At 37.5% G+C, this 24170-nt stretch overlaps 1 protein-coding gene across 1 annotated transcript in view; it reads right to left on the bottom strand.

Annotated features, from left to right (window-relative positions):
* The window catches only part of EFL1 (elongation factor like GTPase 1), a 55872-nt gene that overhangs the window by 28998 nt on the left and 2704 nt on the right, over nucleotides 1-24170 (bottom strand). Inside the window, exons 6-14 of the mRNA XM_065733964.1 lie at nucleotides 23952-24166; nucleotides 22500-22623; nucleotides 21764-21840; nucleotides 21530-21666; nucleotides 20460-20582; nucleotides 18656-18755; nucleotides 10506-10657; nucleotides 9636-9814; nucleotides 7642-7777 (exon numbers count right to left, since the gene is read on the bottom strand). Coding sequence (XP_065590036.1) covers nucleotides 7642-7777; nucleotides 9636-9814; nucleotides 10506-10657; nucleotides 18656-18755; nucleotides 20460-20582; nucleotides 21530-21666; nucleotides 21764-21840; nucleotides 22500-22623; nucleotides 23952-24166 — 1243 coding nt within the window. The remainder of the gene's footprint in view (nucleotides 1-7641; nucleotides 7778-9635; nucleotides 9815-10505; nucleotides 10658-18655; nucleotides 18756-20459; nucleotides 20583-21529; nucleotides 21667-21763; nucleotides 21841-22499; nucleotides 22624-23951; nucleotides 24167-24170) is intronic.

The raw sequence follows: 24170 nt of genomic DNA, 5'->3' as shown, positions 1-24170 counted from the left end.
AAAACAATTTTTATGAGCAAAATCTTAGAAATGTAGTTTCTGAGACCTGGACAAGAAGTGCACAAGTTCCCTCTATACTCACTGTTCTCAGTTCATGCAGTTTTGATAATGAAGTTACAATAGCTATTACCAGGTAAGTAAAAATGGCACTGAAAGTCACACTGCTTGGCTTGCAGTCTCTGCAGAGGAATATCTGTAGTAAATACAATCTTTTCCAGTTTTTTACTGAATGATAAACAGGGATTACACAACCTGAACTTTCAGTCTAAACTACCCAGTGCTGCCCCGTAGCACTCAGCAGCGCTCTGCAGTTTGACATCAGTTGATACTCCTAAATATAGCTCTGCCTTAACTCCCCCCCACAGTTCACAAGCCAGAGAAAGCCAACTTTATGACTCACACCCAGATACAGGCCAAACAACCCTCACAACACTTCTGCAATTTAACACGAAGCATAAAACAACAAAATCTCAGAAAATACTTACAAAAGAACTCCCTAAAACAGCCCTTATTAACAATCTCTTGACTTGTAACCCTCCCATTTTTTGAAACAGATGATTTCTATTTTCCACGCGCAGTGGGGCTGTGTGCACAATTCATTCCAAGCTGGTCTTCTTTACTCACACTCCCATGCCCTCACTGCAACCCCCTCCTGCTACTCCCAGCTCCTTGAAGAAATTCTGGTAGTGGCAGACAATGGAAGCAAAAGGAATATACAAAGTAATGAAAGCCTTTTGTGGCTAGCTCAAATGCAGAAGTAGAGGCATTTCACAACCACAGATGGCATTTATTGCAAGAATGCTGTATGCTATGAGCACTGGGTCTATTACACAATAAGATAAATGCTTTTTCACATGTGGGTATGAAAGCACATACACTGCTTCTTACTCCATTACACAGGAGGCCCGAATAAGATTAGGAAGTGTTCTAGCAAGATTGTAAAACGCATTCAAATAAATTGCCCTCATGGATTAGTGGTTTATATTGCACAAACAGTGCCAGCTGGGAAAAGGGCTTTTGAATTTGCTTAGGATGTCACTAACTACAATACTCTCTGAAGCAAAAATATTTTGTATTATTAACATGATTATCGAGGTAGGCTGGTTGTGTTACTTAAGAATGCGTTGGGAAAAGCACATTGTTCTAATTGAGACTGCAAAAATATATAGCAGCAGCACTGCAAATGAGGGCTGGCAAGAGCTAAACTACGTTACGAACAAACATCCATGCACGTTTCAAATAACTCTTATGATCATCAAAACTGATAACCTCACAAGTTTATGTAAATTCTTACATCCTCCAATGGTCTAAGAATTCCAGACTTTGGCAGAAGTTTGGGCCAAAAAACACCTATAAGACATCAACTCCTATTCAGTTTATCTATTTGCTAAAAACTATGCTAAAGGATAGCACACTTAATACTGCGACAGAGATCTACTTTTTTTTAAAAACCTACCTTTGCTACAAGCCAAAAAGTTCAACTCATCTGACAAAAACTGAACTTTACCTGACCAGAACGGCTGCAGTTAACAGCCAGCTGATGGAAAGTACATGCTTTTCAAACACAGCACTACCTGGTTCAAGTACACCACCACACAAAATGTATTTTCTACAAATAACATTAAGGAATTGTTTAAGAACAGGACACTTTTCTGCTTTAGTAAGTACAGATATTCCCCTGCGTTAAGCCTGTAATGAGGGTGATTATTCTGTACCTGTTCCTGAAATTAGACTATTTGTTCATGGTCTGTATTTTAGAAAACCCACAGCCACATTAAACAAAGGCAACATGCTTCTAAAAGAGCGTTTGGAAGTTTGTTTCCAGCATGTTATTTGTGCAAAGGGGATTCTCCAGCATGCTTAATACAGAAGTAGGTAATCATTCCTAATGCTCCTTTGTATAGAGGGATAAAAAAATTCAGTTACATAGCTTACCTATAGATCCTTGTTAAACCAGGTCATTTACACCTCTGTGGAAAATTCAGCCTTAAACACTAATTCCTCAAATGATGCGTGCTTGTTGCACCTCTTAGCCATTAACTTGGGTGCCCTGCTGTCCTACTTCATTCCTGAACTGATGCTTCCCACTTCACCATGCAGCATGTCATAGCAGCACTCACAGGCTGCAAAGTCTTAAGACATGGAGCTCTGACAGCTTGGAGCTCAAAACCAAAGTTACTTAGATTCAAACATCACAATCCTTATTTATTAGCAGAGACGAACGTGTCTTTAGAGAATTTTCTACTAGTCAAGGCAAGTTAGATGCATCCTGTTAGACCCACATTTGTAAGAAAGGATAAAGAACACAGCTTATATCATAATCTGCCACTTTAGCAAGCTACTGATGCTCACTCTACTTTTAAAGCAAATACTAACAGTTAGAAAACATATAAGTAGCCAAAGAAACCAACAGCACAAAAACATGACCCATGTCGTTTGTATAAGTATGCTGAGGAATTGTACTCTTCTCAAGCTCTTCACATGAAAACTTAAGGAACTTTAAAATCAGTTGTGACCCCAGTGTGCTGGATAAATTCCCACATACATTATGGATGTGAGCTCAGGCAATGGCCTCAGGACTTCACCTTAACGCTTCAATCGCCATTTTACACTGGTGGCAGTAACTACTTCAGTACTCCTGACTTCATACAGCACTGAAAAAGATACGAGGTACATGACCCAAGTAAGAAATACATTTAGGTAGATAACTGTTGTCCCTTTATATGTGAATATATTTACTTTTATAAAAAGAGGGAGAGATTGAAAACAATGCGTTAATGCTGACTAAAGAAAGTAATTATTAAGTACTGAGGGCAAAATCACCATCCTTTCATATTAATTTAAAGAGACGTGAAAAAATCACACCCAACCAAGCACTCATAGAAAAGATTTGGAAATTTTGGAGATAAGCCAGTAAGTATCTGGGATCTAAACCCACAAACAGCTATTGAAAGGCTGGGTAACATCTGCCTAGAGGCAACGACTATACAAGTCAATTCTCCACCCTCACACAAGAAAAAGGAGTTGTGTCCTGAATTCTGATCCAGGCTACATTCTCAGCAACACATATTCGTGTAATAATAAGCATCTAATGAATCTGAAGCCCCAGGCAAAAAAAATAAAAATAAAAAATAAAAAGATAAAAAAATAAAAACACTTATTTCTGAAGTAAACAAGAGTGATAAACAGAGATGACTGCCTCTCCACAGCCTATTTCTGCATCTTTTCTTCTCAGTAGCTGCAGAGCATGTGCCTGCTGCTGCACCACATGTGAGCTTCTTCAGGCAGCAATGGAATGAAATCGCCTTGATTCTTCTAAGGCCTGCTGCTGCCCACAGGCACACAAGTAGCAACAACAAACACCAACATGTCTGGGCAGTTTTCCTCCTGGTTTGGGAAACCTCAAGCATCAGCAGTATGTCTGCATACAAACCTTAAGCAATCAGGAATGCTGCCTCATGTGCGCAAGATTATCTAGAAATTAATTTTCATTTACATGAAAGCTCAGATGTTGCAGACGAGAATGGCTAAGAGTTGCTTAAAAACTGATAAACATACTCCACTGCATTATCTCCTTTCCTTATGATAAAGGATTTCAGATGACACTCAAACTTAATTATTTGAAAATTTTGACAACGCAATCCAGTGTGGTCAAGAGCAAATTTAAAGGCATTTTTGGCCAGAGGAATGTAATACGATTTTAAGATAAATTACCCCAATACAGCTCATTTTTTAAACAACAAAAAAAAAAACGTGCATACCAATGGAGAGACTAAACACATTTTTAAGATCTCATAATAAGCCCCTGAAAATTAGAGCACAGAACATTCCAGAAGCACTACAGAATTTAGAAGTGGTTTTCTTCAGAAAGAATTACTACATATGACTTCCTTTTATAGTCTTAAGAAGCTACACTCAGAAAAACAAAAAAGTGAAGCTACTGGAAAAGCCACTGAAAATCCTCAATAGAAACTTAGAAAGAAAAATCACCATAACTTAAGGCTTTATAGGGAAACTATTAACCATATTAATTACTCCTCCCCAGAAGACTTCAGCTACATCAACAAAGACACAGATGCCAAAGTGTTACATCTCTGACCTAAGACTTGTCTTCTTTTTTCCTCTCCATTAATCTATGGATGCCCAATGAGATACACTGATATTGGTTCAAAACCAAGGCAATTAAACACTTCTGTTGCAATCCGGATTGTCAAATCAAATCCCACAAAAAGAAAGGACAAACATAAAGCAATTAGCAGAAATGGTAAACAGGGTAAAGGAAACTCGTCAGATAATAGCAAAATACACTTCTAGTGTCATCTGATTCACAGGATGGCCTGGGTTGAAAGCGACCCCTCTAGTGCCTTAGCTGAGCACCATGCTATGTTACACTGCCCAAGAAGTACTGATACATTCCACAGCTGCTTATAAAGACACCACACAAAGAGCAGGAACTGCAGGAGGACAAAATCCACTACAGCAAAAACAGCTAAGCAAATATCCAGCACTGAAAAAGGCCAAATTACAGACGAACTACTGTGTCCTCAGCTCAAAGAAGCAATTTAAATAATTGAAAAACTGAATATCTTTAACCATTTATATAAACACCGATTGGTAGGAATACAATAATACAACAATGCCAGGTAAACATGACGGTTCACAGGCAAAACATCATTCAATAATCTTCTCAATTAAGTATCCCTTCCTGACTAATGCTAGATTACAACACAGTCGTTAAATTAAGCTTTCTTTTATTTTATTGAGGTTGCGAGATGGCAGTTGGCAATTCAATCTGTAAGTATTCCAAAAGCAAAGACAAAGGTTAGAGTTTTCTTTGTTTCATTCACTATTTTCTGCTGATTTCAGAAACATTCTTGAGAAAGACTGCCCTCCTGTGTTCACTGGTGGATGCTGAGATGAGACCGCCCATTCCGTTGGGATCACTTGGTTTTGTTTTGTTTTTTTTGAATAATCGCATTACTGATTCAGAGATTGAAATTAGCCCACCAAATGTTTGCACAGAAATAATGGGCTGGTGCAACAGCAGTGCTGTTCCTAGGGCTTTCACATAAGGTGGTAATGCTTGCTAGTTGGCATCAGTCCTAGACAGCCATTCTGGGCCTTTAAAATGGCACCGCTGCCTGCAGCTGCTCTTTGCTCTTAACAGAGGCTGCTTATTAAAAGCTCCTAAATTGTTCAATGAAGCCCTCAAGGAATAAAATGCTTGTTAGACACCTTGTAATGAGGTTAGCTGTACTGCTTCATAGCAGCTCCTCACACAGACCGCAGCTGTACAGTGCCTGTCTTTAGAAATCCAAAACTATAAATCCATAATCACCTGGTTCCCGTGTTAGACTGCTTAAGTTTCAGGAATCAATTTTTAATTTATTAAACAATTGAAGGAAAGAATACTGTATGGGCAAACAAGCATTTTAGAAATAAAAAAAAACCTAAGGCACTCACACTCATTCATATGGGAAATCAGCTCATAGAGAGCAGACAACAGGAGTGACCTCTATCACTGCCTTTAGCAGTGCCCTTTGATCTGCTAAGGAAGAAGAGCTCCTAATTTGAACACTTGACACTCACACCACCAACTGCATTTCAAAACGTTAGGAAGTCACCCAGCCTCTGACTGCACTACACCAAAGGACACTGCAGAAGAAAGCAGAAAACTTTCAGCGGTATTCAACAAACACAGCACTGAAGGAAAAACCCAATTTCCATACATTAGCAAACATAGGAGTACTGATGTGGGCAGAGAGCAGTACACACCTCAATTTCCTAGATGTGTGGTGTTCAGAACCCATTTGCACACAAGCATGCATACACACAACATGCCTTCAGATACATTTTTGTTCACTGGAATAAAGCTGATCACTTCATGAGCTCTCAATTCAAAAATCTATCAGCAAAAAGTAAAAGAACCAACAAAAAAAACCCTACTGTAACACTGACACAAATTTTCAATTATATAAATATATACATATCTATATTAATATCTCCATATATAAAGCCATGCTTTAAAATTACTGCCACCAGGGTTTTCACAAACATGTTCCTTAGCTTTCACATCAGCATTTGCTTAAATTACTCAGTATGAATCAGTAACCCCAGCACAGGAATTGTAGGCCTTTCCTGTGCTCATGACACCACAACAAATACTAATTCTTTTTGCCTACTTAAAAATACATTTTTGCATCACCTGCAACAACACCTTTTGGTATTAAAACACCATTTTTTTTGTTTTGAACAGAAAAAAAACAAAAACAAAAAAACATTTCACCTTCAATTATAAGACAGCAAACAGAAAAAAATTCCAGGCCAAACATTTAACAAAGAGGAATGTTAAAAAAAAAAAAAAAGAAAGCTGTTATGCACATTTGAAGAGCACGTGCTTGCTCAACTTTATCTTATGAGCCCAAATGATCTTTTCTCACACACACAGCCTTCGAATATTCCTTTGCCACCTTAAGCATCACCCACTAAGTTCTTCCCATCCTTTTCATCACCTCAGAACAAGCTTGGTGAGGAGTTCTGAGCATTAACTCTAATCTTGAGTTTCTAACAAATTCCTCTAAAGATAACAAAACTTGTACTGCCATTTCAAACTTCTGGATTGCTCGACTTGTATGTTTCTGCAAAAGTCATATCCCATGAATAAGCAGTTTTCAGCAGCAGAAGCTACTTGCAGTTTTTCAGATGATTAACTGTGTAACATTTCTTGAGATTTGGCCCAACTCTTAACATGAAAGATGTAAGAATTTTCGGGGTATACTTTTATTTACATGATGCAACTGTAGGAGCACTTTCTATGTGATGAGCAGATAAATATATCAATCAACATCATTATCAACATCAGCTGGTATTAAATGCTTAAACATGTACTTCCAAGGCTTTTCTGTATTATACAGCAATACTTCCACTGTAACATTCTGAAAACCATAATAAATGCAATAAACAATCTTGTATTTTTCTGTAGTTCATATTCAACCACAAATGAAAAAAAAATCGAAATAGGATTTTTGATTTTTAAAAAAAGAAATGAAGGACAAAACTGGTAATGAATGCCATCAATGCTCTAGAGCAAAACTCTTCAAAACCTGGCATAAAAGAGCACAACTCAGTGATTACAATGACTTATTCAAAAACACATGCATGGAAAATGTTCAAAATCTGCCACAGCCATAACAGAAATAATTTTTAGCCCCATAGCTTGAGCAGGCCCATTAACAGAACTACAATTACCCACATCAGTAGAAATGCCATACTACAGAGCTTACACTGCTGCAAAAATGTTATTTATAATCCTCACAATTTACAAACTATTAGACCTGTCTGATGCCTTTGGCAGTTCCCAGGAGTGATGCTTACCTGGCAATACTTCAACCTGAAGATAACAGGAAATAAAGCCATTGTAATCCCTATTTGTTTCGTGCGATTTTTCCCCATCTCACAATTAAAAGTTCATGGAAACCACAACAATTTGAGGGTCATGATTTATTGCACACAAAACATAACTAAAATTACTCAAATTTATCTAAGTCGTCTTACCTTTAATCACATCAAAACAAACTGCAATGCGTTTTGGATGCTGTAAGCATTCAAGCTCTAAGAAATTAATTTTTAGTTAAGTCTTACCTAGAACATTTCCCGCAGGTACTTCTTCAAGCTCTTCAAGTTCTCTTCCCATGAGCAAGTACAGATTCTCCAAGGTACAGCAAGACATATGAGGTACTAATGGCAGATCATCTGCAGCAGGACACTGGGATGACAGCTACACAGAATGAAACAACCAGTATTGGATATTTACCACCTACTACTGACACAACCTTCTTCCTGAAAGCCTCCTTGCATCTCAGCACTAAGAAATATGCTCCAAAGCACTTTCATTTCAAAAGTCAGATGTCAAACTACAACTTGCTTGTATACTTAGTTGTTTCCCTTCCTGTTGTTTAAGTGCATACTACTTGTCTCTCAGTGTTCATTAACGGAACAAATGTTTTAAGGTAATTTTATAAGTAATTAATTTCATGATTGCAATCTCAATATATTTAACACCATTTTTTTCCAATACTATTATACACCATTGTGCTCCACAAAATAACTTCTTTCCTCACAAATTTTGAGTCAAGAGTACACACATATTGCATTTACTGTTAGTTAATAAATGCTGAATGCACTTGGGCAACATTAAGGCTTTTAATGAGTTTACCATCAAAATCAGCTGAATATGCAAAACCAGAATACATCACTATAGTAACAGACTTCAAAATTTCTTTCAAACGAGATGGAAGTTTTTACTGATAGCAGCAGTTAGACTTCTTGTTTGAGTAAGAAGTTCTTACAGGACTGGAGAAGATTTATGCTTTGCTTCAAAACCTGCAACCCAATTTTGTTCATATAAAAGTCATATTAAACAGAAAAATAAAGGCAGCTTCATCCAGATGTAATGCTAGCAAACTCCATTTCTGAAGAAGTGCTTTTGCTTCGGAGGTACTAAGATTCACCTTTATTGTCTAAGAGATTTCAAAGATACCAAGCAATATTAAATTTAACTTGAGCTCGAGTCAGCCATATCTAATAGGCTAATATCTCTTCACCTTCATGGGATTTGATGTAGTTACTTTTAATATTGCACCACAAGTGAAACCTCCAAGCAGATTTCTGAAGCATCATTACATTCTGTGATGAAAAGTAAGGTCTACTAAAAAGTAAGATCTACTAACATATTTAATCACCTTAAAGAATTAAGCTAAATGCGTGTTTTTTAAACACCAAATAATCAACTGCAGAGACTAAGCAGGCAAAGTAGGAAAAATAATATTAAAGATTCAACCAAATGGAAAATGCTGTGTATCTGTAAGTTACAGCTAACAGCTTCCAGCCTCTCAATACTTTAAAAAGCCTTAGAAACTCAATTTCAATAAACTTCTTAAACGTCTAATGAAAACTGCAGAACCAACAAAAATATTTTCCTATGCAACATTCAAACCTCCTCAAATCTCTCTAACGAATGGCAACTATATTAGAATAGGCCATTATTTTTATGTTGTGTTCAAATCTTGACACAGCTCCTCTGCCCATGGTATGGGCTATGATATTATTCATTCTCACTGCAAACCTCTGGGTTCAGCATACAGCTGAAAGTCACAGAACAAGTTTTGAAGCATCCTGTCTGCTTTTTTGAATGTGTTCAGTCCTTTTATGCCTACTTTTTGTTTCATAAAGAAAATAAATTTTAAATTAAATTATCTAGAAGCTAATTAAAAACAGATTAGATGTGTAGACATTTAACAGACAGCAGGCAGTATGCAATATCTAGGCATAAACTGGCTGTAATCCTTAAATTTTAACTGTTATCTATTGCTCTTAAAGAAAGCACACAAAGGCTCGACACCTTCAATCAAAAAGAAATCAAAGAACGTCCACTCCTTACTCACAAACAATCACCTCTATTAGTAATAAAGTTGCTATTATTTTACTTTAACTACTTCCCTAAGTTACTTCAATACTTCTTGGAATTTCTGATTTCAACTTTTTTTTTTTTTGGAGTGAGCAATATGTAATAAGTTAAGTTGACAACATTTCAAAAGAACGCCAAGTTACGGTCACGTTTCACCATCACCTCTTACCTTATGCAAATACTCAGCAGGGTCATATTTGGGTCCTAAAACAAAGATCTTTTGCCCTCTTCGTACCACACCACTGAACACTCTGGCAAAAGCAATGAAAGACTCCTTGTTGTCTGCTTCCGGTTTTGCTGCCTTTGAGGTCTCAGCATCCATCTGACCAGTGAGCTGCTGCACTTCACCTAATCAAAGTTATAAAAGAATACATCAAGTATAAAAGCAGTTTCTGTCTCATCAGCTGAAGAAAAACAAACAAACAAAAAAATCAGTTACATACTGTGGTATTACATCTGACAACACATGGAAAGACAGCAAGAATTCTCCACTGCACCTTGTAATCCAGCTCCATTTAGCAGTCACTGCTTCACTGCTTCTGTACCCATTTATTTTAAGCTTTTTTTTTTTTTTTAATAAAACACGCCCTCATAAAAGCTTCAAGGGATTAAAAGTTGCACTGGCACAAAGCATGCCAACAAGTCTGCAGTGCAAATCTAATAGCAGCAAGCCAAATAAACCTGACACTATACACGTGGGCAAAAGTAAATTGCTGTGTATTCCTACTTAAAGAGAATACCATTTATTTTTTCTGCAGAGCATCCCCTTAAGGCATCACCTACCCTCAAGTGACTGCAAGTACTGAGACTATGCAATCACAGGCTTATAAACAGGTACCTCTGACACTATTACAGCATTTATAAACTATCAGCTTCCCAGTAACTCCCACCTCACTATTCATTTAGTCCCATCTACTGAACTGTTTAGACTGGATTATAGACTGTTCTTGGGAAGGCACACAGCTTCATAATCAGCCACTTGACAACACCCAAATGCTACTATTGAAAATACTGTAAGAAAAATAGGTAACAGATATACCTTTCTTATCACCAGTGTTTTCAGTCACTTCAGGTGAATCTTCACTTGGAGGCTTTTCAGAAACCTCCTTCCCTTGAATTGCTGCCATTTTTCCTGCATGCCTCTGCTTTGCAAGTTCACGTCGCTGAGCTATTTCTTCTGGGGTTAAAGGCCTAAATGGTATTTAAAAAATATTAGCATTTGGATACGCCCTTTACTTTAAAATAAATTAAATCATAACAATTCAAACACTAAATCCAGTACAAGTAGAAACTTGCACAGAATGTCTTTTGTCCCCATGATACTATGTATTTTAAGCCAGCTAAAATAAACAAACTATCCCTCCACCATGTTTAGAAAGAGGTTACCATGTTAAACCTTCGTATTTTTTGTTAAAATAAGCACAGTTACTCCCACTGATGTGTGAATTCTCACTTTTTCTGGAAAAGATTCATGCCAATTTTTAAAATTGCTTTTTACATCATGTCCAGTATGTTATTCTGAGCTAGAAAGACAGCTAAGACTAAACAGTGTACAAATCCAGACTTATCAGTACCAAGCCAGTTAGAAAAACTTTTCTTTCAAATATACAAGAATCAAATACTGTCGTTTTAAATTACTTGGGTTTTTTTTTTTAACTGTTGTTGGATAGTTTCACAGCACGTGTTAAAATACAGGAAACAGACTTCCCCTGCTGTAATATCCTTCCCATGAAGTGACCTGTCCACTAAAGAACCTTGCCTGAAGCAACCGAAAATTTTGAATATTCTGATGCCATTTCCATCTACTCAATTGTAAATCCTATCTCAAAATGGTTTAACATACAATTTAAAACGAATAGGTAACAAAATAAACAGATAAAATCCTCATATTCAAGACAGACGTTATCACCCTTCCTTAAGGCACCATAAAAAGACTTGCTTTTAAATACAACTCTTCCCAAGCAATTTCATCTGCGAAGTAGTTACACATCCATACAATCTAAAAGCACTGCCTGAAGCTGTGTCCTTGATTTTTGAATCTGGCCCTAAGTGAGAATCTGTGAGATGAGGTTTTCTTCAAATGAAGCCCAAGGAAGTTAATTTCAGATAGTGGACATCTGTCATTTCCAGACACTTCTCTGGTTCTATTTTCTTTATAAAAGAGCTATACACATTCTTAAAAATAAAATCTGCTTAGTAACTAATTCAAGATCCTCTGTTTCTCACGTAACACAGGTACAGTGCCAACAACAAAAACGTTTTTATTATTGTGGCTTAGGAGATTGGGGAAAAAAATGTTACGCAATTTTTTTTTTTTTTTCCATAGGAATTAGAATGTTTTCAATTTATTTTTCCCTACTGTGAGCAGTGGAAATACAGACCACTTTCCAGCATTAATAAAACTTATTTCCAAAATAACAACCAATGTATTTTTTCTTCCCATTAAATAAGTATCTGTAACAGACTTCTAAACTGAGATGAGACAGAAGAATTCTCCCTATCACACACATGCACTTGTAAAACACAACCAAAACAACAAATCACAGCTCCTTCACTGCTCACTTCTTCTCAAGGACAGCATAACCCCACAACAAAACCCCACCTGCATTTGTTAATGTGACAGGGGAAAGCACAACAGCTCCAAGTATCAAGAAGTTTTAGGATTCGTTCAGTACAGAGCACACAGGAGGACGAGCAGAGCATTACAATGGAAGTGCTCTATTCATTTTAGATAGCTGCGGACAAGTCACTGGGTCTTTTTAATTTCCATATTTTGAAGTGTAGACTACACTCCTCTACAACAAAACAGTTCAAGAGTTGTTGCACTCTCCTAGATGCAAAAGAGTCACATTGAATCACATCCCCATATTAAATCAACCATCCCACACTAAGAGGGAAACAACCCGTCACTTGAGGGCCAAAGTTTTTATACATAGGCAGTAAGGACACTTGTTGGACACTTATTCTGCCCCAGTTGGATTTCTTAGAAAGCTGTGGATAGATGGTGTGGCTGAGACCAACTCAGCCTCAATACATTTTTAATATCAAGGTACAAGTGCCTCCTATTGCACATTCTGTAGGAAACTGCTTTTAGAAAGGTTTAATAGAACACTTCCTTTTAACCGAGATACTTTTTAGAACCTGAGGAAATCACTTTGAACAGTTACTGTACTTAAATCCAAACAGTAAACTCAAAAGACAATGAAAACCACCTTTGAATGAAAAATATCTCTAAAAATTACCTACTTAGACACCCCCCAGTCCACCCAGGATAAAATGCTGGAATCTGAACCACAGTTTTACAACTCAGAACCTGGAACAGATGCATTACATGCCATGGGAAAGGCAAACTGCAGCCATAAACTTCCCAGAATGTTGTTACTATTCATTTAAATAATCTCTTATATAGTCACTGTGACAAAATCAAGAATCTGCATCTCTGAAATTTCAGACAATGTGTTCAATTTGTTTATTTTATTGCAAAAGAGAGTGAGGCTGAACAATAGAAAATGCAAAGCAGATGGGGATGAAGAAAACTTTTTTAATGAAGACTTTTGTCCCAAAGGCAGTTGTTCAAAGCTATTTAAGGGTTTGGAATGTCTGAAAAATTCCCAGGGGTAAGAAATTGATAGGGAAAGTAGAGAGGAGACAGCCAAGGGATAAATGCAGTCTATATATGATGGCACAGAATGCACATGGGGACATATGTATGCATTCCAACACATTCTATTATCCAAAAACACTTTTCATTTGTGTAAATAATTCTGAGTACAAGAAAAATGCACACTGCCCTTCCACCTCCTCCTTATATGGTACTTTTAAAAGTGTCACTATATTTAGGAGATACAGTCCTTATCAAAAATCTCAAAGGTACCTCAAAATTCGGAGTGCACTGGCACAAACCACCATAAGCACTGTTAATTACATTCTCAATTTGCTAAGAAGCAGAATGAGTGTGGGTAGGTTTTGAGCTAGTAGGTAAAACCTAGACTTCCACCCTAGTCTGTGTCAGCACTGATTTCCATAAAATTAGTCAGTCCTAGTAGTATCATTAGAAACCACAAAAATGAGATCACACTGTCAGATAAATCCTTACATAGACTTCTCACACACCCAAGCAGAACTCAGCACAAGATTAATGCACAAAGGCACACTTCTGCAACAGTCCCCAGTTTAAATTGTGCCCTGATTAATTCTATTTATGCAGGTGGTAAAACCAATGAAACTGAAATCAATTTTGAGCAAATGCTGACAAAATCAGAAGAGCTTTTCTCTTCTCTTCCTTTGCCCCAATTTTATTTTCCCCAGTCCATAAGAAAAGATCTAAAGCCTGATGATACCAGCAAGAAAGAAAAAGAGAGGGACCACATGGTGACAGAAAATGAGTAAATGAAAACTCCAGAGCAGAAAGGAAGAGATTCCCTGCCTTCAAGAGATGTTGTAACATGCACACTGTACACATGAGCCAGGCACAAATACCAAAGCTGTCATAGGTGGCCAACCACATTATTACTAACTCACATGAAGCTCAACCACATGGTAAACAAGAGCTATGGAAACAACGTGGCAAGCACTGCAACATACACAGCATTATCACCCAGCAGACCATTGATGCAACAGACTTTGGGTAAAATAAACAAGCTGATGATGACTATTTTCTTACTCTCACATTCCCCAGGGGTAACTTATTTAGTTCAGACTGAGTGACAACTAAACTTCTTCACTCAATCAGCACTGTGAATGATAGCTTTTCTGCCCTTCCACGTTATGACAGATTTTGTTCCAGAACATTTGAAAAATTTATAGTCAGTAATCACATACAAATTGACCTCTGGTTTCTAAAGAAACTATTGGGTTGGGGTTTGTTTGCTTTTCAAACTTTAGACCATTTGAAGAAGGAAACATCCACCAGAACATCAATTGATTTCCAGACAGATAACGCCTGCAACAAGTGTCTGCAGTGCATCTCCATGATTTTGGAGGATGAGGATACTTTCTCTCCATATACTTTCTAACAGTTTAAATTACATGACCTCATGGTCACGGGCTTCATTCTGTCTAACTAAGGAGGCCTGACATCTTAAAATCTAAGTTAATTTATAGCGAATCTTCTGGATTGCTCTTCATGACACCAGTATCATATCCCTTCTAATGTAACCACAATGCCTATGCAGCTTTTGGTGGAAATACATCTATACAAAAAATGAAGTGAAAATTAACCAAAACAGTATTTTTTTACATGACAACATAAGATCTTAAATAGCAATCTTGCAGGACTCCAGCAAAAAGGCATAAATGGCTAATTTTTCATCTTTATTATCATATTTAACAATCATTCACTCTGAGATACATCACAAAACTAAGACATCAATATCAAGCTGTCATACCTGATCCTGAAAAAACTGCCCTGATTGATACACCAACCTTTGATTTACCTAGCATAGTAAGTGCATGATGAATAGAGAAGAAACTCAAAACAGAACTCCTCCAGAATGCTATATGCTTCTCTCTCCCAATCTTACAATTACACATGCTAAATTATGTCCAAAGTTTCAGATTCCAGCTCTTAAATCAGTTCCAAAGATCCAAGTGTGTTCTGGATTTCAATCTACACTGTTACAGTGACATTTATTACAGCACTTTGAAAAGCATATATTACTTTGTTAATGATATAACTGGGTGCCATCTCCAGATGTAAACCTGTAAATCCATCAGGCTGTTTGGATGGCTCAGGTCATATTCATTTCTAATGCACCAACTACAATTTAGTACAAACTTCTGTTTAACACAAACAAAGTGATGGGCTCAGCTCAAACCGAAGCCACTGAAAAAATCAAGCAGTCTTTAATTTACTCAGGAGAAAACAGTAATTTCTGAAAGAGCATGAATTTTTATGACTGTTACCTACTTATGATCAAGACAACGTAAAGCACTTCCAGCTGAAGTTAGGCAAAAATCATTGAATTTGCTGTATTCATTGAATTTGAAGTATTTAGGAAGCAAGAGAAAGGAAGTACACTGCAATCTGTTGGTTTGAGACACGCAAAGAAGCTGCATCACGGGAAGAAAAAACTATTATAATAACTTCACACTGAGTTGTGTAAGAAAGGGCTGATCTCATAGTGACACACAAAAAAAAAAAACCAAGCTCTGATTTCCCACTGACTGAGGAGAATGCACTGCCTTTCAATAATATCTTCAGGAAAATGCCAGGGATGTTAGAGGTTTTATATCCCTCCTGCACTCAGGAAATACCATTTTAGTATATCAGGTTATTAGGTCAGCAGGCCTTTCTTTGCTACCACTTAAAAGTAGAAATGGAATACGCAGCAATAAGTACAGCTATCACAAATAACTGTGGTCTTTTAATACAAAGCAAGGAGCTCCTGAAGAAGCTGATCTGGTCCTGTCTCACATTAATTTTGATTTTAGATATTATAAGATCTAAAGTGAAGTAGATCATACAGTGCTGTTTTAGTGGGCTTTTAATCTGTTTGTCTATCCCATCCAACCACAAGACAACCAATTTTTTGCAAAATTTACTGGAACTTAATATCTTCAGCATCTCCACCTCTGTCTCAGTTTGTTGGAATTAGCAAACAATTTTACAAGTTCAGCCACAAGAAACTGTAAGACAAAGCACATTTGCACAATTCTTATTTCTTAAAACACTGTCAGAAAACTCAATGTCACAGTGATACAAGAAGTGCACTTCCAAGCCTTTCCAAAGCACGATAAACATAAGCTGTCAATCAGTTGAAACCTGACCACAGATTCATTTTCCACTTATTCTAGTGTTATAACTGCTGGCAAATCTTGTTATTTAAACGGTAAAAGCAAAAAAAGCAAACAAATAAACTAACAGCAATTTTAGTATAGAAGCTATTGATTTTTTAAAGTCACCTTCTAGACAATATTAGTTGCCAGCAGCAGGCTCAAAGGAAGCTGGATTTTTAATTAAAACAACCATCTTCATCATTTACTGAATGCCCTGGACGTAGAAGAGCCTTTGCTTTTCCCAAGCTGTGATCAAAAAGTATTACAAGAAGGCAGAAGAAATAAGGCAAACAGTAAAAAAAGCTATAAGACAAAGTCAATTTGCAGCTACAATGAAAATTACAAAAAGGGAACACTGCACAATATCACCCTGCAAAAGGAAAGACAGATGCACGGATCTGCTTGTTTCTTCTGGAAGCACAAGAGCATAAACCTTGCAAAACAAAACAAAGAAAGAACACAAAACACTCCATAGAAAAGCATCTATTTTTTTACATGCTCTAACATGCTTAAAAACATCCCCCATCCTAGAAGATGCAATCAAGGTAGCAGATAGGTCCTGCAGTCAAACATCAGAACACATAACAGTAACGGCCCTTGAGAGCTAACATGAAATTGAAACATGTAATATGTACACATTTTTATATTAGCAAATATAAAACCACTATCACAACACACTCTTAGCCTACATATCTTAAGCATGGAGCTCCTGTGTAGCTCCCTATGTTCACAAACTCTAAAGGAGGATCCTCACAGAGCCTCATTTCATTCTGCAACACCAGATCTCACATGCTCAGCGCAGCCATCAGCCTTTGCTGTGCCACTGTAAATAGCACATACTGGCCAATATAAAAACAAATTTAGGGACCACGTTTACACAGTGACGATTTTTAAACACTGATATTTCATTGCACTGGTAATATTTTTTTTTTACTTCTTTTTCAGAAATAGACTCCTTTTCTGAATTTGAGAACTGCTTCCATATACAATCTTAACCATTCAAACACTGAAACACACGTTCAGCTACATTACTATCTTCCAAAAAAACAAAAAATGGAGTCCAACTACCACTTCAAAACAAACTCAGTGCTTCCCAGCCAGCAAAAGTAAACAGTACTGATAATGACTGGTTATCTCAAAGAAAAAGGCAGGTGATCTCACTTTAATACTAGACAACCAGTAACTAATTGAATCATTTTATATTAAAGGCTTCAAGAAGAAGAGCTGAGAAAAGCTACCCAGAAAAACACCACAATATTCAACATCCTGAATAAACATAGGGAAAGGACATTTTGCCTACAGTCAGACCTACAAATCCCCCTGATAGAACTCCAGCAATATTATCCTGGAAAACCCCCTTTCCAGTGATTGAGTTTAGACACATTTACCTACACTTTGTTTCAACTTTCAGATGAGCTCTGCATTATTTGAACTATCAGTCATGTAATCTTTTGCTCAAGTCAGCAAACAATTTGAGGTTTTCCAAACCAGATCAATGATGGTCAGAATTCCTGAGGGTGTATGACTAAAGGAAGTTTTAAAAAGGCAAACAAGAAAGACTCGGGATGAATATCAGAAGAGACAGGGAAGCAGAGTTTATCCATGAGTGGTCATGTACAAGTATGCAAACTATGTAGAATGAAAATATTAAGAGCTCTCCGTTGTGACTTTCCCAGGACTAATCTCTCACACATGGCCTTCTGCTCGAAATCACAAAACAGGACCTGCAGCAGCTCATCTCATTGTTGTTGTTGCAACTAAAATACTGAAAATATGCCCAGTGCCTTCTGCGTCTGGTATATTTAAAAGCTACTGCTGTCTCTGTGCTTTGTCATGTCAAACAATCTTGATTCTCTCAACCAATAAAAGAATGGATCATTATCACTGGCAGAATAGTGAGAAAATGGAAGCCTCGGTGCACCTAGAATGAAAAATAACTCTTCTGTAACAGAGTACCTACGAAGGAAAGCAGACAAAGCAGGAATAGCAGCACTATGCTGCACTGACACCTGATCACACTCAGTATCACAGTAAAGATCTCAAAGCAGAGTAGCACCATCTAGTGTCTCATCAATACACAAGTGTAATTTTATTTATTTATTTATTTTTAAAACCCTGACGTCAAACTTAACGCAGAAAAGAATTTCTGGTGGAAGATTATAGGTAAGTGTGATAGAAAAAGACTGCAGTCCAGGCAGTGCATGAAATAATGGGAAAATCTTCAAGCATTATTACAGCAAGAGTATCACCTTTTGCAGAAAGATTCAACAGTAATAGTCTGATTTAGTAGAAAGCTTAATACATTGTGTCAGCTGTAAGTGACTTAGCTGCTAGTTTTTTACATCATAAAAACATAACTGATTCCTGAAGATATTAACACAGATTAGAAGTTAAGATGATCCATTTCCTTACCTTGGTTTATTGTGTGGCAATGCCTTTGCATCAACAGCAAACATCTTGGAAACAAAAACAATCACTGGGGCCGTTTCTTCACTACTGCATTTCAGAAAAGCTGAACAAACAAGTGTTATTTGCAACATTTTTTCCCCCAACTGTATGGATAATATTGCAGCTTTCCATGAATGTTACAGGAATTAGTGTTTCTCCACTTCAACAAATAACATGCTAGAAACAAATTAACAGGAGAAACACAAATTTTTCTGGCTTTCTCATTTGATAACTCCACCTTAATCTTCAAGTTTCTTCCACAATAACAAGAGCAGAAGCATAGAAAAATATAACCATTGATAACCACACTGTACACATACTCTAAACATAGAAAAACACATGCAGCTAAACATAGTGTTATGAGATTTAAGATTGTGTCCATAGGCTGTTAAGATCAGAATGAAAAGATACAGTAGCTTCATATTTAAACTGAGCTACTAATCCAGTGCCACACAGTATTCTGACTCCTTACAAATTAAAGGCACAAGTCCTGTAAGCGTCCAGACACTCGTGGCCCCATGAAATTCCAGTAACTCAGCTGCAAGAATGAATCTACCTCAAACATTGCAAGATCCACAGAAAACACATTCAACACTTTGGAAAAACCTTTCTCCCCTCCCGATCAAACTCAGAGCTCATTATGACAATCAAAGCAATAAATAATGTTTAAAATTCTTAACAACATAGAAAATAAAAAAATAGTATTCTAATGCTCTGCCTTTTATCTTACGCATGAAAAGACACCACTGTAATCATAAGCATCTTAGGACTAAGAATCAACAAAACTTACCACAATGTGAAGTACCCTATTTTCATGCCCAAGAGCAATAAGACCCAAGCTTACAGAGGCAACTTTCTTCCAAATGACACTAGTATGGTACTCTGAGTTGTCCTGAGAACACATTTACTTTACTTCAGTTTCCTCACATCAAGAAACAATTCCCAGCAACCTGTCAATTTGACACTGTATCTCAAGTTGATGTTTGACATTTCATCCCTTTGGATTCCATGAAGCTCTCTGTAAAACACTGTTCTATAAACACCTTCTATTACACACCCAGAGTACATTTTTGTAAGTGTAAAATTCAAGTTCAAACCTCCTACTGACTAAAAGTGATGTTTTTAATAAGATGACAAAATATTAAAAACCTTTCTCAACTTGAAAAGCAGAATATCCTGAGTTAGAAAGGATCAGCAGGGATCAAAGTTCAAACCTTATGCCAGAGTGCATTGCCCAGATCATCTCCTGCAGCTCACTGCCATGAACACTGCCCTGGGCATCCTGTCCCAGTGCCTGAGCACCCTCCTGGTGCAGAACCTTCTCCTAATCCCCACCTGCCCCTCCCATGACAGCTCCATGCCATGGAGATCAGCATTGCCCTTCTGCTCCCTGAGAAGAGCTGTGAGTTGCCATGAGGGCTCCCCTCAGCCTCCTCTGCTCTGGGCTGAATTGAATTACATGATGAGTTTTACTGTTTAGATAAAAATACATGTATTAACCTTGTAACTTCTCCAAATCCAAAGTTTGAGTCTTAGACTTTGTTACTTGCAGCTTGAGTTGTCTAAAAATCATGAATATGAGACTGAAGAAAAATATCACGCGTAGAAATAAGACAATACCATGACACATCACAGAGAAACATCAATAAACAAGTGAAATAATTTTACACATCAAAGTAGAGGTTACTACTCACCTTATAAACCAAAGACAAACAAAATAATCAAGACTGAAGCAACACTGTGTCCCTGCCAATGGCTGAACACCTACCACTTTTCAGTTCCTGGGTTTCTGGTGGTAAAGAATCAAACGTTTTAGCTCCAACACACATCAGCTTTTCCACTCTCTCTGCAGAGATGTCAAGGGGACTGGGAAGTTTATTACACACCATAGCTAAAGCATATTTGTTAAGGAAATAGAGAGCCTTATTTGTATTTCCTTACTGAGTAGAAGTAAAAGGAAAAGAAATATTTTCAACATCTGTTTCTCTAAATCAACAACATCATGCACTAACTGCCATCCACAACAGGCATACAGTCCAGCCCTGTCTCTCACAGCACACTCGAGTCAGCAGTGATTTCTGATATTCACCCGCGTGCAGAACAGAGCTGAGTAAGGATGGCCCACTCTTTGTGCAACTGGGAAGCTAGGAACTGCACAAGTGAACTTATAGAACGAGTATTTGTAACTCATTAACTTGCACATATCTAGTGATTAATAAGTATATGTAAATGAACATGTTTGTATACACAGTTATTAAAAGAGATTCAAAATGTTATGTCTAATAGAAGAACGTTCAGAAAGTAATATCTCAATCATGTCATGAATTAAGTTCCTCCTTCTTGGTGGCAATCACAGGGCTCTGCCTTTGATAAGTAACATAATGAATACTTTTGCCTAAATGTGATACTAGGGAAATGCCTTTACAATTACTCACAGCTTCTCCATCAGTAGCTTCAGTTATCATGAAAAAGTATGCAACACAAAGTGCCCTCTCTGCACTGTCTTTTACTATGTTATCGTTTCAGGTACTTCCATTAGTTTGTTTTCAAATAAAGCTCTCATTATTCTGGCTTTTATTTCTAATACTCCCAGCATCTTGAAAAACTGCGTCAGAGCTGAAGGGAATTATAGAAGGGAAATACAGAAAGCAGACATTAGGATCCTAAAGAATTTCTCAGATGGAAGAGTCACAGAAAACATCAATTCAAAAATACAGCACTGGCAAAGCACCACTGCCACCAGCATCAAATATGCATAGTCATAACACACTTAAAATGCACTCTTTCAAGCACACGGACCACCAGTAGAGCAAAAAGCTGCACCCTCCTGAAGGATACAAAGGACTGCATCAGATATAGGTAGCCACTGACTGCAAATGGCATTAAGGTGAACTTTGGGGTCTGCATGCCGTGACTCCCGAGGACCAATTCTCAAGCCCAACGAGGTAACTATCTTCTCTATTTTTTCTTTATCTCTGCAACGAAAACAGAAACCATGTTGGTAACATCAAACATGCATTCCTTCCCATCCCTGAAAAGAGATTCTGTGGAAATTTTCAAGGCTCCTCTCACCTCTTCATAACAGCTTCATACAGACTCCATATGTTTTCCAACACCAACTGCACAAACAAGGGCTTCTTTCCTTTTGACTGGTAGAACATGAAGAGACATGCAGCCAATTATCAGCAATTGCACACTTTCCCAACAAGCTTAAGGCTCCACTTGAATTAAGCATTTTCCTAACTAGTATGCAAAACCTTTATTTGAAATCAACCCAGTCTTCTGCTCCTACACAAGCTCCCTACTTCCACCCTCGTCTCAAAAATGGCATAAGTCACAAAATTAACATGGAACTTTACAGTGCAGAACAAGTGTTTCAATTTCGGAGAAAGAGCCTGACAACCATGCTCAAGGCAGACGTATTCTATGCTTATCTTCTCTTAATCCTCACCTACTGAGGAAAAAAAGTCATTAAATAAAAAGAGGGAAACTGCTGCCCACTAAATTTGAATGGCATAAATAATGCCAAGGAAAGTTCTCAGCCCGGTGTTTCAAGTACAGCATTCAATTACAACTGAGAGCTCTCTGCAGCAAAAAAATTCTACAATCCTAAATCCTCAATTAAACATGGAATCAATCCTAAATGCTGAAGCACTCATGAGATCAGATGACAGAGCCCATTTGCTACACTGGTTCCTACACTACCTGTCTTGCATTCATCTCGTGGTTTTTGCTCTATCCTGAGTCTCTGAAGCTGGAAAAAAACAACTAATTAAACCCCAGGTAATAGTCCTGGCAATCTCCCTACCTGATCACCTTTCATTATCTTCTTTGCTTTCGTATTTAGATAATAATCTCCCCATAAAGTCTTCAGTAGCACTGCAGGCTTGATTCCAATCTTCTGGCTGTACAGTTTCGCAAAATGCTCAATGCTGAAAGGAAACAATATGCATCTTGATTAAACTGTAATGCTGTTCACATGTGCTTGTCACCCTAAGCAGGTGACAGCTTACACAAACTATACATGGACCTCCTGACCTTGTTTTACTCCCTTTTTCTTCCCCCCAACTTGCCTTCAAGTTAGCTCTCATTTTTTTGTAACATTTACACCGACAAAAACATTCAGTGGCAACGGCTCAAAAATGCCAGCAGTATTTGTATGGTTTTGTTTTATTTTAAGTCAGCTTGAGCTTGTTTAAGCTAAACAAACACTTGTATACCATCCCCCGAGAAAAAAAAAATCAAAAACAATACAAAAGTTGTCAGTATTTAAAGTCATGTCCCTCCAACTTACTCCATAAAAGAGATCCTGTTACACAATGAACTTTGACCAGAATGGTAAGAATTAAAAATCAAGTATTTTTCCCTAGTCCTTACTTTAGCCACCAGATGATGGCATTTGTTATTAAGGCAATGTTCCAAATAACACGTCTGATCTATAAAATAACACAGATTTTACTACTGAGGGGAGACAACTACTGTACACTTATTAAAACCCAGAGTCAGAATATGAATGCTTTCCTTAGCAGATGTGAAAATGGATTAGAGGTGTATAAAGAGAACTGGGTAATCTGCAGCTTACATTTGTTTTGGATACTGACAAAGCCTGGGAAAGGAAATACATCCAAACAAAAACCAGCATTTGGGATCTGAGAAGCTGAAAGATGACCTGGGTTTAATAGGTTTAATACTAGTATTCTAGATCTGTTGTCAGGAAACAACACACCAAGATGCCAAAATTTGAAGAGTTTTTTCAGTTTTCTCCACTAGCAGCAATAAGCATTTAAGGCTAAAACCACGCCAAATAATAAAACCCAAATCAAAGCGAGAGCTTGGCTTAAGAATGCTGGAACTTATTTAAGGGCTTCACAACGTCAAAGAAACATCCTGGATCACTAAGTCAATGCCTAACTACAGTCCCGTGGTAAAGCAGAGGACTCCACCTTGTGGCCAGCAGTCAGAACAGAGCGTGCAATCCTTACCATAGCATGCTGCCCTCCAAAACTCCTTACTAAGAACAGGACCACAAAACAGATCTGACTGAGATACAGTAACCCTGATAGTTTTGTGAAATTCTTACTTAAGTCAATAGCGTTTCCAGCTGTGCAGCATTAATATACATTAGGACAGACAAAATGTTGTATATAGCACAGGGAAAGAAAAATCAGAAGCAGGAAGGAACTCGAAATACTTTAAATTTGAGGTTACCTGCAACAAACACATATCAAAAAAAAGGCAAGGAAGTTAACTTCACACCTACCCAAAACCCCAGCCATCAATTGCACTGGCAAACACCACGTTTCCATGGTCAGGAGAAAAATAGAGGTGGGAATCATCAGTATCTTCCAGCCCAGCACTCCAGTCATAAACTTGGTCTCCAGCTGCTGTGTCAGAACTACTTTCACTTTCAGCTTCTTTTTCAGCTCTTTCTTCTAAGACTTTTGAGGTAAAGAGCGATCCAGTGACTGCATTTATCTAC

Source organism: Cyrtonyx montezumae, unplaced genomic scaffold, assembly GCF_038088225.1.
Source record: "Cyrtonyx montezumae isolate F1298 unplaced genomic scaffold, pur_monq_1.0 scaffold_17, whole genome shotgun sequence".
Classification (NCBI taxonomy): Eukaryota; Metazoa; Chordata; class Aves; order Galliformes; family Odontophoridae; genus Cyrtonyx; species Cyrtonyx montezumae.
This window is presented reverse-complemented; position numbering and strand designations above follow the sequence as displayed.